The sequence below is a fragment of the Excalfactoria chinensis genome, chromosome 16 (genome assembly GCF_039878825.1).
Source record: "Excalfactoria chinensis isolate bCotChi1 chromosome 16, bCotChi1.hap2, whole genome shotgun sequence".
Taxonomy (NCBI): Eukaryota; Metazoa; Chordata; class Aves; order Galliformes; family Phasianidae; genus Excalfactoria; species Excalfactoria chinensis.
Window position 1 is genome coordinate 3,435,851 of NC_092840.1, and position 17,606 is coordinate 3,453,456.

Sequence of the window (17,606 nt, forward strand, 5' to 3'; positions counted from 1 at the left end):
GTAAGCTATTTGTGTTCGAAAGCTCCTTACCAACAACTACAACCACCTACACCACAAGGATGCTTCCTCCTTTCTGTCCAGGAACAAACCCACTGCTAACGATGAATGCTGAGCATGGCAGAGCGTGGATCCCTCGGCGGGCACAGGGATGCACACAGGCAGGCAACAGGAGCTGAGGAGGAATCTGCTCCTTGTCCAGACACTCCAGGACACTCAGAGGGCAAAGTACCATTAGAGTTCCTGATAACCCAAGAAGAAAGTGCTGCGGGGAACAACAAGCACAGAGCGGGTGAGAAATGACCAGCAATGGGATTCAAACATTCAAGGTGTGTTTAACTGACCGAGTGAAGCAGTCACTGTTGGGAAGTAACAGCTCTGCTAGTTTCCAGCACAAGGGAAGAGCAAGGAGCTTAAAACATAAAACAAAACCTTCCAGGCAGCAAGAAGGAAAAGCTTTAATTAAACCTCACACCGGGTTTTCTGTAGCACAGTAATGGTGGTGTTTCAGCCTCCCTACTTTGTGCACTGCTGCCCACATAAATGTATAATTCTACATTTCTATGTATATTTTAAAAATGAAATGTAAGACAAACCTTTACAATGAATAAAATCCTTTAAAAAGGTCAAAAAAAGAATCCAGCATCAAATATCCTTAAGGTTTACATTACTGCTGTGTCAAAGAGCCGCCCTTTGCCCTAGAGGGGCTCCCAGCTGAGGCCAGTGTATGGATCCACCTCAGCACACACTGCAGCCACTGCAGGCTCCACCAACAGGGAAATGATGGAAGGGGCAAAATGAGCTAACAGGGGAGGCTCTGCTCCTGCTCCAATGCAGGCCACCAACTCCCAATGAACTCAAGCTAAAATTCTCACACCCACAAGCACACAGGCTCTGAATCAAAGAGAATGAATGATTACTTAGCACAGCAGTGAAAGAGAAGTGAGTGAATCAGAGAGCTACACATGGATTATTGCAGGCAGAGCATCTCGAGGCTGCAGCAGCAGTGACACAGCACAGCAGTGACACACAGTACCTGCACTGCACACCCATCGACTCAGAGCAGTGGGAAGCTGGAGAACAGAATGTGGGCTTAAACCTTAGTATGGCACCAACTGCATATAGGCAGACTCTAAGGCAATTAGAAACTGCATAGAATTTTGCACATAAGACAATTAAGTTTTTGCTTAGGAAAATCACTACTTCCCCATACAACTCAAGCTGCTAATATTAGTCTTTTGGAGTGGCTCTTGTGTAATCACATTTCTCCTGAGGTGAACTCTCGTTGTTATTTCTCTTTTTTAATGGTGTTTTATGGGAACAAACAACAGGGAGGAATGGGGACAGCAAAAGGGGAAGGCAGTGTGGGCAGCAGGGGTGCCTGCAATGGGTGCAGAACAGAGCTACAGAGATGGTGAGAGGAGGTAAGCACTGAGTCTGTCCAGCCTGAGAAAGAACACTGAAGGAGAAGCAAGCAAAGAGAAACACCAAAAGTGGAACTGTGGGACTAGAATGACCCAAAATACGGTTACCCGCAATAGGGGAATTCATTCTCCTCCCTTACACCAGTTGAACCATGTCCTCCCCCACATCAAATCCAGGTTAAATTTCAGACAAGCATCTCCCCAGCCCCAGAACACCAGCAGCAGCACAAGGCAGCTCTTCCAGTTCCATGCTCCCTGCAAAAAAACACCACAGCCACCAAACAAAAAACCCCACTGAACCCGTTCCAGAAGTATTACCCAGAATGTTTTCTCAGTCCCATGAAACAAGAAAGAGAAGCAGAACACGTCCTGCTGCTCACTGGCTCCCACCTCTCCCAGCCAGCCAAGGGAGAACAAAGCAGTGATGTGGGCACCCCACATGTACAGCCCAACCCTGGCCCAGAAAGCTGCCGTGCTTCCTAACAGCACACCCACACAAACAGCTGCCGCGTCTTCAGTGTTACATCACATAACCCCTTCAGGACAAAGTGAACAACCTGCTCCGTACAGGAGCAAGTGACATTCAGACGTAGCCATTATGAGATGATACCCACCTGAAATTCGAATTAGTTTATATCAGAGTGACACCGCAATGTCATAACCTTCCATTCTGCTGCAAACACCTCCAAACAGCACCAGACAGCCGGGGCATGGTGGTGCTCCTGCAGGCTGACAGGGAGCTGGGCTCAAAAGCCACTGACATTTCAGCCGCCACCAAAGAGACTCGTGTTTGTACTGGATGGAATGCCTGCTTTTTAGTAGCAACCTTGCATCAAAAAGCACCAAGGTAATATCGCATGGGAAAGGAAGTTCTCTGCTATTCACAGGTCAGCTGTTAATTTGGTGGTCATCCTAAAAGCAGAAAGGACGCCCCATAGCAAAAGGACCCAAGATCTCACACCTTCCTCTGAGCATAGCTGTCATTTTACTTCATTTATTCAAATCATTCTCATTATATGGGTGTTGTACACTAGACAGACTGGAACACATCAGAGCAGTGATCTGCTTCCCTAACCACTTTTTGCTGATGTATTCATTAGCTGTTGCAGCACAGGCAGATTACATCTCCAGCCGCGGAGCTCTCGCACAGGCAGAGGCTGGCCCAGCACTCCCAGCAGCAGACATCAGATTGTGCGGCGTTATGACAAGCTGTGCACACCTGGCCACAAGGACACGAAGGGAAATTCAGAAACACCAGTCAGGCTTACTTCTGTTCCCCCTATCTCTAACAGAACTGCTCTGAAAAGAGAAACAGTGTTTGTGGAGAGGAGCCTCTCCCAGCGGAGCAGCTCACACAGCTGCAGACAGGTAAGCTTCTCAGTGCACCAACATTGCCTCTCCCAGTGCCACCCACCACCACACAACAATATGAAAATCTGGGCCCTGAAAATCTCACCTTTCACTGCTTTAAAGAAAAAAAGGAAGCGCAGAAATTGAAGATACTCAAAGTGTGCTGAGAAGATGCAAAGGGAATGTCACCGCTCTGTAAGCGGCACCAGGAAACTGAGGAGGGTAAGAAAGATCCCTCTGCTGCAAAGGCAGTTTTGTAGAGATTGATCAGTATCTGGGATTTGTAATTCTAAAACATATTTGCATACTTGCATCAGAGTTTTGCTCCAGTGCTGGAGACAGCAGTATTCCTGGAGAAGGGAAGAACGATCTGGCTCCAAAAGGGAGAAGCTCCAAAGGCTCCTCTTACTGTTCACAGCACTGAACGTTTAATAAGGTTAAGTTTCAAGCTGAGCAGCCAGGATGTTTTTGAGCAGAGTTCTGTACAGTCAGAAATATGGAAGCTCATAAGACAAGTCCAGCTATCTATGAAATTATTTTGGTTAAAAACACTGAATTTGTTTAAATTTCAGAACTTTTTGGATGCTTTTTGCCCCATACACACACAACATACTTGGGAAAGCCTTAGAACCATTCAGTACTGCCTATTTCTTTCCCTAGTGCTACGTTGCATGTATTTTCCAAGTCTGGAACACAGAGAGGACAATTTTCCACGTATCAACCTATATCTCAATCAAAACTCTCCCCTCTTCAGCCATGATGCCAACACCAGGATTCACAGACACCACAGCCACGTTCCTCGTGTCCCCACAGCCGCTCCTGTCTGATGCAGCCACTGTGCTCCATCACTCTGTGGGATTCCCATGTCTGAAAGCCACCTACATAAGGACTACAGAGGTAAATCCTTCCAATACCCTCCAGTAAACCTCAGTTCCTTTAAGCAACAGGCTGCTCTGAAAACATCAGTGTGTGTGCTCCCCCTCAATGGGGGCTTCTAAACTTTGGATTTTACGTGTGGGCAACAGAACTTTGTATTACTGAAATACAAGAAGAGAAAATTGCTTTCATCAATGTGTGATTAACTTCCACTAGCCACGCTGCAAGTTATAAATTACATACTACAATCAGGGATGGAAAAGTAAATTAAATACATTTCCTTCCCAGACATCGACTCCAAAGGTGCACAGCAATAAGGACACAGAAAGGAGATGCACAGAACCACAGAACGGCCTGAGCTGGGAGGGATCCAGAAGGACCATGCAGTCCAACCCCTGAGAAGTGTGCTGCTGTTCCTGGATCTTCAAATGTCATAACATTGAAGTTTGTAGCACCTGTAACTTGTGCTACATTGAACATCAGATTGTTAAGAAAAAAGAAAAGCTGCGAGAGCACAAACATCTCATTCTGTCTCTGGATGAGAAACAGGAAGGAGCTCTGGCATTCATCTCCATTAAGCGCTAAGATCCAACTGATCGCTGAGACTTACATCAGAGCTCCCAGACTGTCCAGGCAGGTTTTTGCCAAAAGCAGCAAATGAAGACTAATACAACGTTGTTCCAGGACTGAAGGATGGCTGGAGGAGCTTCCCCAGCTCGAGTCCCACCGCACTGAGTCTGGGCAGAAGCACTCACAGGAAGACTTTCCCTGGGGTTTTCTCTCTCTCAGGCTCAGGAGACAAGCAGAAGCTGAGGAGGCTCCAGAATCACCTGGTGCAAAGCATAGCGTTAAGCACCTTAAAATCCAACAGCACAAAGCTAAAGATTTATTTCCATCAGGTTAGTTTCCTATATTTTCCAGTTTCTTCAACTGTCATGCCTTCTGCAGACTCGTTAAGAGATGTTCAGTCAAACGGAGCCATAGCAAATGGACACAGAGATGACTCACGTCCTCCTACCAAGGCATCATAGGCATGTCCTTGACCAGACCACAGCCCCTGCACTGCTGGGGGCTGGGCAGGCTTGCATGGAGAGCCTCATCTCACTGCTGGTCTCTCCATTCAGCCCAGGTACTTACACAGACATAAATCTGAAGTCTAAAATTAAATGATGTGAATAATTGCCTCATTATTTCCAAAGCAGATATGAATAAGAATTTAATTAATCCTCATAAGCTTTGTTTCATAGTCGGTATTTCCTTTCTCTGATGAATAACTCACTACGAAGGTAAGAAACGCACAGATTGACACCAGTACGAATGAAAAACTCAACACAAAACACAGACACAATCCAAACCCTTTCCACCCCATTCAGCTTTTGGTGAAGTCAGTCTCCTCTCTTTGCTCTCAGCAGCCCTCATGCTCAGCTGAGCAGCCCCATGGGAAACCACAGCCACAGCCGAGCACTGCCAGCTCTGGAGAAGGCAAGTGCCAGACATGATCTGGAATGTGATGATGAAGCATTTGCTCTCAGCCTCTTTCATGTTTTAGAAAGTCAATTTGCTTATCAATTCCTTTCAGGAAGAAAGTCACATAGATTCCAGAAATGAAATCATCCGTACTGTCTCATTTTGCACACAGGGACAAAGTATGAACCATAACGTCCACCCTGCTGGGAATGAAGGAGGATAAATATCTACATGTTGGTCCTCAGCAAAGGAAAACAAGCACCTTTCATTAAAAAGAAAGTAGAAAAACACCTTCTCGTTTAACATCAGACATCCTGTTATCTCCTGCGCTAACTTCACAATAAGCATCACCCACTAACAGGCACAATGCAGTATCAGCCCAAGTGAAGACCTCTCATGCCCTGTGTCCTTAGCAAGGTTAACCATTTCCAAAATGTTATATTCAAGAAAAAGTTACAAATAACTTAGTAACTGAAGATGGGGAAAGAGTATGCAGATTACCTGCCACTATTTGGGTAAGACAGGACTGAAACTGTATCAGGAAGAAGAAAAGAGGCAGAAGTAGCACATCTGCCCTGCAATGTGCAGACACAACACACCATGGAGCTTCCATTAGATTTGGGGTCTCCAGTATTAGATGCAAACAACGAAGTCACCACCAGTTCTGTGCATTGCTGCTGTCTCCCAGATGCAGCACGTACCTCCACGAGCCTCCTCATTTCTCTCTGAACTCCAACAAACACAAAAATAGCACTGCAGATTTATTAGCTACTTCCCAGATGCAGCCAAGCCTGCCCATTCAGTTCACCATGGTAAAGACAGATCCTCATGGCTTCAGAGAGCAGCACTGCAAGCTCTGCACAGCGTAACACTGCCAGCAACCAGGTGTGTAGGGAACTCACACCTCCCCCAACTCCCAGCACTCAGCACTGACCAGAAGGGTCTCCAGGACTTTGTTTCCCTCTGGAATACGCAGCTGCCCTGGGGCACAGCACACACAGTGCTGCTCCTTACTGCACCTCTCCATGCACACCAGGCAGAACAGGATGCTCTGAAATATGGGACTCTGCCCTCAGCACACAGACAGCATGCACTAGAAGGCTGTGTTTTTATTTGTCAACTGCGAGCTGCCCTGGCAGCAATTCTTCTATAAATGTACAGGACATAAATCTTGAGTATAATTAGGCTGTATTCTTGCCCTGCCCATTTTTTTCTGTGCAATCCCAACGGTGTTAATTAGCAGTGTGAATTATTTGCTATGGTAACAGGGAAATCAATGCACAGGACAATGATTTCCCTGGAAGTTCTACCAGAATGCACAGGCTAGAAGTACAGCACCTGAGAAAGTACCAGCAAAACATGGGCAACTCTACCAGTCCAGCCTAGAGATGGGCCAGACTATTGCAAGGAGTGAAATAATAAACTCCTTTACAAAACACAAAGAAGCTATATGGACACTATGATAATTCTCATGATGAGAAGCATAAGCAGCTGCACCTGAACCATCACAGCTCATCAGTGACAGGAACCTGATGGCACTCAGGCAGTTGTCACAAACCAGTCGCAGCAAAACATGCTGGTTTTGTTGCATTTGACTACAGAATTCCAATGCCGCTGCATTGAGCCATTCAACAGATTATCTGTTTTCAAGAGGTTAAACAGCTATGAACAAACACACACTACAACCCCATCCCCAAAGTACAGAAGTTCTACCTAAAGTTAACACACACGAGTTACTGAGTTTAAAATAAGCTTAGTGCTCTCAGAGTCTATTGTTCTTCCTCTGACATCGCTTGTATTTTTTAAGAGGTAGAGCCCAAGAAACGATACAACCAATATTTTCAGCTCCAGCATACACAATGCAAAGGTGCTGTTCAGAGAAATGCCAGACTAACAGCTGCACCCTTTACTCAGGGGCACCAAACCTGCTCATGATTCCCATCTCAGCTAGAGTGAGTCTTAGCATGAAAATCACTCCAGGTCCAGAAGGCAGTGGTTTGCTCACCAAGCACAGCAGCAACTAACCACCTTCCCATTACAGTCTGCTCAGAGCAGACTCTTGATATCATGAACACAACACTGCAGATCTCAAACCTGACCAAAATACTTACATGAAGGGTTTCTTAGTTGCTTTCTTCATGTTAGTTATTTTACTCTCCTGTGGGTAGGGCACAGCTCACCCAGGTGGCTCTGCAGTGCATACAAAACCAGTGACACCCTAAGGAGCAGCAGAACCATGGCAGGACATACAAGGTGTGCCTGGAACGCGGCCCACATGCCTGGGTGCCCACCCGGCCTCCTGGCGAGAGACAGCCTGGCCCCACTGCAGTTACTCACTGCCCTAATTGCAACCCGAAAAGCAAGTTCTGCCTACGTCTCTGCTGTCCTTATACCACAATAAGAAGATATGAAAGGATGGGTTTTGTTATGGAAGCTGCAAACTGTGTTAGAGTTACGCAGCACTGTGACCTTATGTTCCCCACCTGCCCAGCACCACAGATGGGGGAGAAGGGCTTTATGTTGACTCACACAAGACACCAAAAAAACGTTTCACAAGCGTGCTAAAAATGTAACTGAAGAGTCCCCGTATCATCGAGAAGAAGTCCATTTACCTCTGAATTCCAAAATATATCTCAACTTACTATGATCCAATAGTGAATTCCAAAATATATCTCAACTTACTATGATCCAAGGCTCTCAGTGCTATCACATCTACCCCTCAAAGCAGCCTTTCCTTCCAAGAGAGCAGTACTAACTTCTGTCAGTTGGGTGTTTCGCACTCACTGTCCTCACCTGACTGCATTAAGAAGCCCTAAATTCTCCCTCTGTTTCCTGATGTAGGATAGGTTGCCTGGGAAGATGATGGGGCAGGTGCTCCCACGACCAGCAGTCCGTACCTCCTAAGAAGCGTAAAATTCCAACAGCTCTACAACTATCTTTCTTCAGTTTCCTTCATTTCTCTCTCCTGCACAAACCAGCCACATAACAATCAGTAAGGCAGAGAAATGGAGCCTAGCTGGACCTCCATTATTCAGTGGCCAAAGGGGTTAGAAGACTCTGTTATCTCACCTCAACACGCAGGTCTACATTTTGAACAACTGTGGCCCTGCAGCCTTTCCAAATTATTCATGTAGATCCCAATAAGAAACTGCCACAGAGCTCTGGAACCCTGATCACCCAAACCCTGCTCATTACCAGACACAGGGCATTCGACAGCAAGTCTCCCTACAGCACTGAGAGCTTCCATCAGAAAACACCTGCTAAAGTTAAACTATAAATAGTAAATTCACAGCTACTATTAGCAACAAGGGATAACAGCTTTTCACACTTCACCCTGATGAAGGGAAACTGTATTAGTGCTTTCAGCAACTGAAGCAGTAAGTTATTTGAACAACCTTCCAGAAAATAGCACCTTTAAGAACAGGAAGCACAGCCGTCTCCCAGCACAGAGCCACTCCACCCCATCTCAGACACTGACAGCCACCCCAGAACTGAAGTGCCATTCTTCCAAATCAGCCTACTCCAGGTAAGTATCCTATACAACTTCCAGCTCTAACTCACCTTCCTCCTCTGGCTCTGTTACACAAACATCCAACAGCCTCTAAGAGCCAGGGCTAAGCCCATGTAACATGCACAGGCATCCAATGCACCAGCACAGCATCCCAGCCTTGGTTACCAACACTCAACCATAGGAAGAATATTGTGGTTGTCATGGTGCCAGCAAGTAGTTAAAGGCCAAGGGCAAAATAAAACAGATTCTTTATGTGACAAAAAGGGAGGACTCTTTGGGTACTGATGGCAGTTCCTATATGCCTGTTAGCCTGCAATGTTCTGCAAGAGAAAGCCCATAGCAAAAGGCAGAGCTGCACATGGCCCCAGTGCCACTCACCTTTCTCAGAGCTGCCACCTAACTTACAATAGAGCCAGAGAGCCAAGTAACTGCTTGGAACAAGGTTCAGACCAAAGCAAGCATCTGAACCAGCACATCAAGCCCAACAACACATGTACTCAGCCACTGACCTCATGGGAAGCAAAGGAAAGGAGACATCAGATACTGAAACAACCTGAAGGACTCTGATTTGCTTTGATGGCAACTCTGATGGCCGTAAAACAACCCATTTGAGCACCAATTCACAGTCAGCTCACAGTGCTGGTCCCACCACCACTCAGTGCCTCACTGGTGGGCAAAGAAAGAAGTCTTCAGGTTTGATACGATGCACCCCACGCAGCTGGACAGAATGCAACCACAATGCACTGCTGCAGCTTCGGAGAAGTATAAGCAGTGCTGGAGACAAACAGTAACCAAAACAAAAAGAAATTAAATCTAATGGGCACTCTGAAGTAACAAGGGGCAGTAAAGCCAGCCAACCATGCAACTGCAGATTCAAGATGCTTGGGGAGAGAAGTAAAAGGACCATTTCTGGTAACAAATCCCTGGGAATCTCACTGCAAAGGAAGAACAAGTAGTACAATTCCCATTTAAATAAACCTGTTGATAGAGATTAAGCCCTACAGCATGCCCCATGAAGGTACCCTACTATGGACCCCAGCAGCTCCATCTTCCCCAACAAGTAGGTCCCAGCACTCTGCAGCTCATGTGGATAGAAATGCAGCTGAGCACAGATGGAAGGAAACTCACACAGGATCTATTGCACAAAGGCACTGGGCAGTCCTCTCAGGATACCCACCTGAATGCTGTGCTTTGTGGAGGACACAATACCTCTTTTCCATTCTGATACATACGTGTCTAGGTTTAATTTGCACAGCAGTTCCTTTATTAAAGTTAGAAATACACAGAATGTCTAGATTTTTTTTAATTAACTTCTCAAAATATAATAGGATCTCTAATCAGGAAAAAAACCTTAATATTATCACTGGAGTCATAAAAAAGGAATCTACTGCTGAATTAAAATACCAAAATAAAACAATACCTCATACCTTTCATACTTAGGCCAATATTTTATTGACTACGTGCTTGGAAACCCAAACTCTTCTTAGAGAGGTATTCAGAAATCAGATTAAAAAAAACAACCATCACAAAACTAATGACTAATAGCTTAAACAAAGCATTTAACAATTAGGCCTTCCAATCAACAAGACAAAACCAAAGTCAAATTGATCAATATGACCTTGTCATAGAGAACGAGCAGCTCTGTGTGCTATTGATGAGCTGATTTACCACACGGTATGAGATTAAGACACATACATTATCATGACTTGCACGAGTAGAATTAAATGCTACTTCCATAAAGAAATCCATAGAAGAATGGCTTGACACCATTAGCACCAAAGCATGAATCTTCAGAGGCAATACTGAAAGTGCATTTCTGAATGAGCCAAAGCTCAAAGAGTACCAAGGTCTGCCTTCTGCGGGACAGCAGCTCCCAGGGGACGCCAAGTCAATGTGATGCTGTAAGGAAACAGCAAGATCCTGCAGCAAAGGAAAACGCCTGCAGTGCAAGGAGCCTGCAGTACAACACAGCCAGCCCAGCAGAGCAGGCATGCAGCTCCTGCTGCCTTCCATTGTGCCAGAGGCCAGCAGGAAGAAAGGCGGCCAATTTACCACTACACCACAGGAGAAGGTGTGGGAGAACCGGACCCAGCCTGGTCTCTGCCTCAACAGCCTGGACGCAAGAGCAGCATGGTACATGAACACACTTGCCTGCTTAAGGTTCAAGGTAATAACTGCAGTTGCACATGCAAAAATCAAGCAGCAGGAAAGCAGTCAGAGACCGATTTCAACAAATTCTACCTTGATGTCTGAAAAACTTTGTAAGAACAGAAGTGGAAACTTCTTTAGAGAGAGTGCTTTGGGACTGTCCTGAAACTTCTTCCAGAAGGGCACCCTGCAGAGCAGCAGTGCTGTTTTATGGAGCATCTCATCTGATTTAGCTTTAAGGGAGCTTTTTTTTTTTTTTTTTTTTTTTTTTAATGCTCCATCTGCAAATAAATAAATAAATAAATAAAAATAAAGATAACTGGTTGAAAAACTAACACTGGGGGTCTTGTAAGGCACTTAAGTATGATAAAGAGGATCCTTCTGATCTGTAGCATCTGTAACTGCTCACAGCTGCAGCTGTTTAAAAAGCAGTCAAGTTCATCGAAAACTAAAAGTCCAGCTCTTCACATTTAGCTTCAAAGTTCCCTTTTTCAAACAAAAAGCTCTTTAAACTATGTTCTCCTCTTAGATTCTGCTCTTCATGTTCAAACCCATACAGAGATCACAATATCCCCCCGAGAGCCTCCTGCCACCGCAGCACCGCCCAAGCAGAGCTGTGGGTGCAGACGTGGGGTGCACTGATGGCAGGTGCAAACCACCACCAACGTGCTGGGCTGCCCACAAGCACTGCCACAACCCTGCACCTTCCAACCCAGAAAGCAAGACACTCTCACCTGTTTGCAACACTGGCTAAAAAAATGCCTGTAATCCTGCTGTTTGTGTCCCGCTGTTTCACCAACCTCACCTTGAGCTAACACTCACCTAGAAAATGGACTTCCCATTGACTAAACATGGGGAAGTCACGTTACACCTATTTTATCTCACCAAATGGGTCTGACACAGATGCTGGTGAGATAAATCACAGCGCAGCACTGAAAGTGGTGTAACTGTAACAGTAAAAGCTGCTCTCCTGCCACAGCCACGCTGAGCTTTGGCCGCACACGTCCAACATGTCCGTACCGACAGCTGGCAGAGCTTTCATGGGTAAAGTCCCATTGGCTTATCCTCATTATGGTGCTTATTCAGAATTCACATTGAATTTCTACCCACCATAAATGTGACCAAAGAAATCTCAACTGAGCTTTAAAGTGGAGCCAGGTGCCTGGCAGGACAAAGGATGGCACACTGCTAAGTGCCAATGCCAAAGCCCCATTGCTCTGCTCACCTCCACCCTGCTGAGCACAGCAGCACAGAGCTGCAGCACTTTGCTCTTGCCCAACCTGCAGCCTCAAGAGAAGTTAAGCTGAACTTGCTAACCCAAGTAACAACTGAAGCAGAGATAAGTTACACGCTTGCTGCTAGCTAAGCCTGTATGGAAATCCCCCTGCAATGCTGTGTGTGTCACCGCTGTACCGAGTCCACACAGTGCGACCACTGCAGCAGCTGACATGTGGCTGTGCTGTGGGCCCACTCAAACAGTGCTCTCACTGTCCCAGCATGCAGCTGCTATTTGTGGCACTACTGACAGAGGAAATGGTATCTGCAAGGAGCTCCCAAACTTCTGTGATTCAGTGGAAAGCCATCAGCCATCTCTGTAAACTTCTGCTACAACAACGTACGGGGTAAAGAAATTCATTACAAACTCGGAAGAAACTGCCTCACGTTACTTTAGAATACTTGTTATGATAAGATATTAAGAACACTCCGTTCTATAGCATTAATTGCCAGAACTGAATGCTGTTCCAAGAAGGCAGCAGACCTCTACCACATACTGTACCACTGATGGCACACCTGGACACAGAGGCTACCCAGGCACATCCAGGAGCTGGGGCTTAGACCTGTCCCTAAGAAGAAACACTCGGCAGTATCTGAAGAGCACAACGGCTGCACAATGAACCCAGCCAAGCTCATGGTGGCAGTGCTGGCAGACAGGAGCGGTGCTCCCACAGCAATGGGCACAGCAGGGCACTCCACCCACGGACACCACTTGTAAGAGACGCAAGGGAGAGGGTCACCCATGTCAGCACTCTTGGAAGAATTAAAGAGGGAGAGGGGGATCAGGAAGAGCCGTAATGACACATACGCTCCATTAAGCTTATTAAATCATCACCTTTCCAAGTCAGCTTGATTGCCTCAATCCAACCAAGCCTGCACGCCAGCCCGTGTTCCCCTCTAGTTCAACCAGCCCATACAAGCAGCCGAATCATTCCAAATTCTAACCTTTATAGTTACACCAATGCAACGCAGCAGCACAAAGAAAATGTGCGCAAGTTGTTTTTCTTTTAACCAACTTCTGCCTTGTTTCTTCCTGGAAACTTCACCCAATCATCACCTGAATTAACTTGGGCTGACTAATTTGCCTGAGTCAATTATTTGCCTTTAGAGTATCCCATGCTGCTTACGGTTATAAAACGTCCAAGGGCAGTAAAGACTGTAACAAAGGTGGCACTTACGTGAGAGACGATGATACATCACACCACCCAAACAAGGCCATGGACTAGCGCAGACACATCAAAGCACCACAACCGGCCCTTCTCCTCTTCCAGACTTTAGGGAACGCACTTGGAACAGCACACACAACAAGATCTCGTCCGCGTCCTTCACAGTTCTCCTAACAAGTCCAACACTGTGAAAACTCAGGTGAACCATTCCTTCTGTTTCAGTTTCTGTTGCACCATTAAATGCACTGACAGCTCAGAGCCTGGAAGGGCTGTTCACAACAACCCATAGGAATTCTCCCAGGAACAAAGATGGCATTGTATGCCCACACTTATTCCAGAAGCTGGCAGCTTTATGGGTTACTCCAACACATCGTTACATTGAATTTCCCACACCCTCTACATAAGGTAGAGAGGTTTTCAAGTCTACCCCCCTTCAGTCACCCAACAGCTGGCGGCCAGGACAGAAGCATCCCTCTGCTTGGAGTGTTTACAAGGGAGTTCTGCTGGATGGAGATCAGTGACCGGCTGCTGTGCTTCCCCCGGCCATGGGCTCACACACACTGCGATCCACACTGCAATCCACACTGCTCACAGGGAACACTTTGGGAAAGGAAAAATGAAAACTACAATGGTGCTGGAGCAGAACTCTCACAACTCCACGTACGGAGGAAGCTGTGAAAACCTTTTATGCATTCAAAGGAGGGAAAAAAAAAACAAAACCAACTAACAAAGCGATCTCTATTGCCAGACTGGGCAACAGCGAAATAAAGGATGGGGTGCCAGCCAGGCCCGGGAAAGCACCAAAACCTACTGACTGAATCAAATACCACGCACTGCCGTGCTGCCCAAGCTGGACCCACTGCACAGACATGACCACGAAGCACAGGGAACCGAGGCAGGCCCAAGCAGCACTGCGAGCCCAGCACTGCCACTTTCCTCACTCACCTGCTGTGGTTTCCAGCCATAGGGTGCCTGCAAAGAAAACCCTCACCATTCACCAACCTCCTGCCCTCCCATGCACATCAGCACTGGACAAGAAGCTCTCCCCGTGTTCACCTCTTCTGTTGCAGCAGGAACTTTTGTCACCACCCAGACCCATTTCCTCACTGGAGCACAGACAGGAAGCCAAGAAAATGGGTACTCCACAGCCTCTTTCCTCTCCCAGCCCATTCTACTTGCAGAAAATTCATTTCGGCTCTCATTTAATACAGAAAACCACGAGCAACCACAGATGCAGCAGCCACATTTCCCTGCACCTCACACTTCTGTGTAACAGCAATGCCGCACAGCACTCCCATAACCTCCTATCACTACAGGTTTTTGGCACAGCAATTTCACTGCTCGCTACTGACACGTATTTTATTCAGCAACCTTTCTTTTTATTAACAAAAAAACAAACACAAAACCAAGTGCAAATCTTTTGAACGAGCTTTTCCATCCGGTACTTATCCCACATTTCACACTAAAATCAGTTTTCCCAGACTGACGGTGTTCATTTTTATCGGCAACATTCTCAGCAGTTCCTCCCATCGGGGATAACACACCCGCATCTGCAATACTGGTCCTATTGGTCTAGTTAAGAGATTAAAAAAGGAGCTCAATGAAAGTACAGATGGTTACAGGTGTGGGCAACGCAGGGGAAAGAAAGAAACCAGGAGATGTTGCAAGAAGCAACATGCAAGGATGGTGACAGAAGACAAATTATGTATTCACAATTATGAAAGGCGCAGCAAAGAAGTGCAGCTACCTCCTCCTCCTGAGCTCAATACAAGAAAACACATGCAATCAGCTTCGCTTGCTAAGTGAATTAAGAATACAGACACACCTTAAATTTCAGATCTTTACATACAAAACAATAATAACTCAAAATTCATTCTTATCTCTTCAAAATAACACTGTTAGTGGAGACCTCAATTGCTGAGTAAAAGCCATCTTTGTGCAGGTGTTTATAATGCTCCTGTCAGACAGCACAGCTCAATATAGCACGCTTCTCCGAGGTATCTCCAGCACAAAAGGAAACCAACAACCCCATGATGAAGTTACAGCAGCTGTATGCTGAATGTTGGTGGCTACTCCTAAAGGGCAGCTGAGCCTACACTGTGGACAACATGGAAGCGCCATGGAGGAACCCATCTAAGCCACCCACAGTTCACATCTGTGCAAACCAAGGTGGGTGGAAGGGTTTTCTGTGATGCCAAATACCTGACGTGACACCTGTGGCAAAGTGTATCTACCCCAGCAGCTACAGCGGGGCACACAGCGCATCCTGAGAGCAGCTCTGCAGCACAGAGGGATCTGGTCCAGCAAACAGACAGGACGAACCCTGCCAGCTTCACAGCCGTGCGACAGCACTGACCGCCACACAGCCCTGCACAGCTCTTTCACAGAAGCACGGGTTTCCTTAGCTGACATCAGAACACGCACGTTCTTCCCAGAGCACTAAAGCACGACCCAACTGCACGCAGGGCTTCACTGCCATAAACATAGGCAAACGTGAGACTGTCGCTAGAAGCGTGAGCAGTAAAACACACAGCCAAGCACACGAGTGTAGGGCAGGATCCCTCAGAACAGGACCGGCCCTTTGCTCCCTCTGCAGCCCCAGCCAACAGCTCCACACGCAACGCAACAGAAACCCCAGAACTAAGGGCAGGTCGGTGAGCGCAGACACAACAAGCACGGCGCTCAGGGATGGATGGAGGCCTCATGGCCTGCACTGCTCCCAGCCCGACACACAGCAAAGCTCCAGGCTCCTGCAGTTCCCCCTGAAGGGCAGCAAACAACCTCAGCCCTCACCGACACACGGCCCAAAGCAGCGCTCATCCCCAGCCCAGGGAAGCGCAGAGGGCCCACACGTGTGGGCTGCGGGGAAGGAGCGGCAGCGATGGGCACGAGGCTCCAAAGGCACAGAGCGGAGGATCTCCAGGTCTGTAAAGCGCGAGGAAGGACCCTCCGCCGCCGATGGGCTGGAAGCGTTCTTGCACACGCAGTGCCATCTCCACGCTCAGCACGCACCAAGGTCACCAGCCGACACGTAACTCCTCTCTTTAAACGAGAATCCCCGACTGTTACAGGATCGTAAGGCGCGACTCCGGTCGGTACCGCTGAGCGAAACCAGCAGGCGGCCGAAGCGGCGCAGCCCCCAGCCCGGCACAGCAACACCCAGCGCGGCCGATACATCGCTGAGCTGTTCCGGCGGCGATCCCCAGCAGCACCGACACCCGGACTAACACACGCCGAGCGCCGGGCCCGGCCGCGCCAGGACACGGCAACCGCCCTCCGCCTCCGCGCCTCCCGGAGGAGCCGCTCTCTCTCCTGCCCTCCCTCCCTCTCCGCTCCCCGCGCACGGAGCCCATTGTCAGCGGGCGAAGCGCCCCACGGCGCGACCCCCCGCGGGCGGAGCCGCCTCAGGAACCCGAACGCGGCCGTGAGATCAGCGCCGCCGCCGCCGAGCCGAGCCGAGCCCGAGCCGCTGGCCGCCCGCCCCGCGTCGCCCCCCCCCCACCGCCCCGGCCGGCCTTAAGAAGCCGAGCCGCCCCCCGGGCCTGTCCTCACCACGAGTACGTCTGCTCCGCCATGGCTGCGGCCGGGCCCCGCGCTCCTCCTCCGCCGCCTCCTCCCGCGCCGGGCAGCTCCGGGGCTCAGTGGCGGCCCCGCTGCGGCTCGCGGCCCAACATGGCGGCGGCTGCGAGGAGGGAGGGGAGCGAAGGGGGGGTCCGCAGCCGGGCGGGGAAGGGATGGCGGAGCGGGCGATGGTGCTGGCGGCGGGGCGAGGCGGCGCTTCAGCAGCCGCGACGCGGGGCCGCGCTCGGGCGCCGGCTGGGCCTCATGGCCGGCGAGGCGGCGGCGGCGGCGGCGAGGGGCGGGCCGGGGGCGGGCGGCGGCTGCCGGGCCAGGCCGCGCCGCGAACCCGCACTCGCGCTCGCGCACGGCGGAGGCGGAGCCCGCGTGGGGGCGGGCGGCGTCACGTGCCCACAACACGCTCACGTGCCGCCGCTGCGCGCACGCGCGGGGGGAGCGAGCTCGAGGCGGCGGGGGGTGGTTGTCGGGCCCGGCCGCGCCGCGTCTGTGCGGGCGGGCAGGTAATGGTGGGGGCCGGGAAAGGGGCGGGAGCTGCGCTCGTGCCGTGCGGGAAACGGCTGCGGTGTGTCGCGGGGCAGCACTGAAAGCACGGGAACACACCGGGTACGTTGTTACATAGGAATCCCAGCATCTCCGCCCAGCTCTGCAGGCACTGAGCTCCGGTGCGCGGTGCCGGCAGAGCACGGCGAGTCCCGGAGCGCCCAGCCGCACGGAGCAGCGCCCAGCCGGCCGCTCTGCTGCAGCTCCTCGTCTCTCCCCCACCCTCATCTCAGAGTAAGAAACAAAACGGGCTCAGACCGGCGGTAGGACTTC

General features: G+C 49.2%; 1 protein-coding gene across 2 annotated transcripts in view; it reads right to left on the reverse strand.

Moving 5' to 3' along the window:
- SPPL3 (signal peptide peptidase like 3) overlaps positions 1-16,924 on the reverse strand; it is a 46,098-nt gene extending 29,174 nt beyond the window's left edge. For both annotated transcript variants that reach the window (XM_072351331.1, XM_072351330.1), the window contains exon 1: positions 16,767-16,924. In XM_072351331.1, the coding sequence (XP_072207432.1) occupies positions 16,767-16,789 (23 nt within the window). In that variant the 5' untranslated portion in view covers positions 16,790-16,924. The remainder of the gene's footprint in view (positions 1-16,766) is intronic.
- Positions 16,925-17,606: the final 682 nt, after the last annotated feature.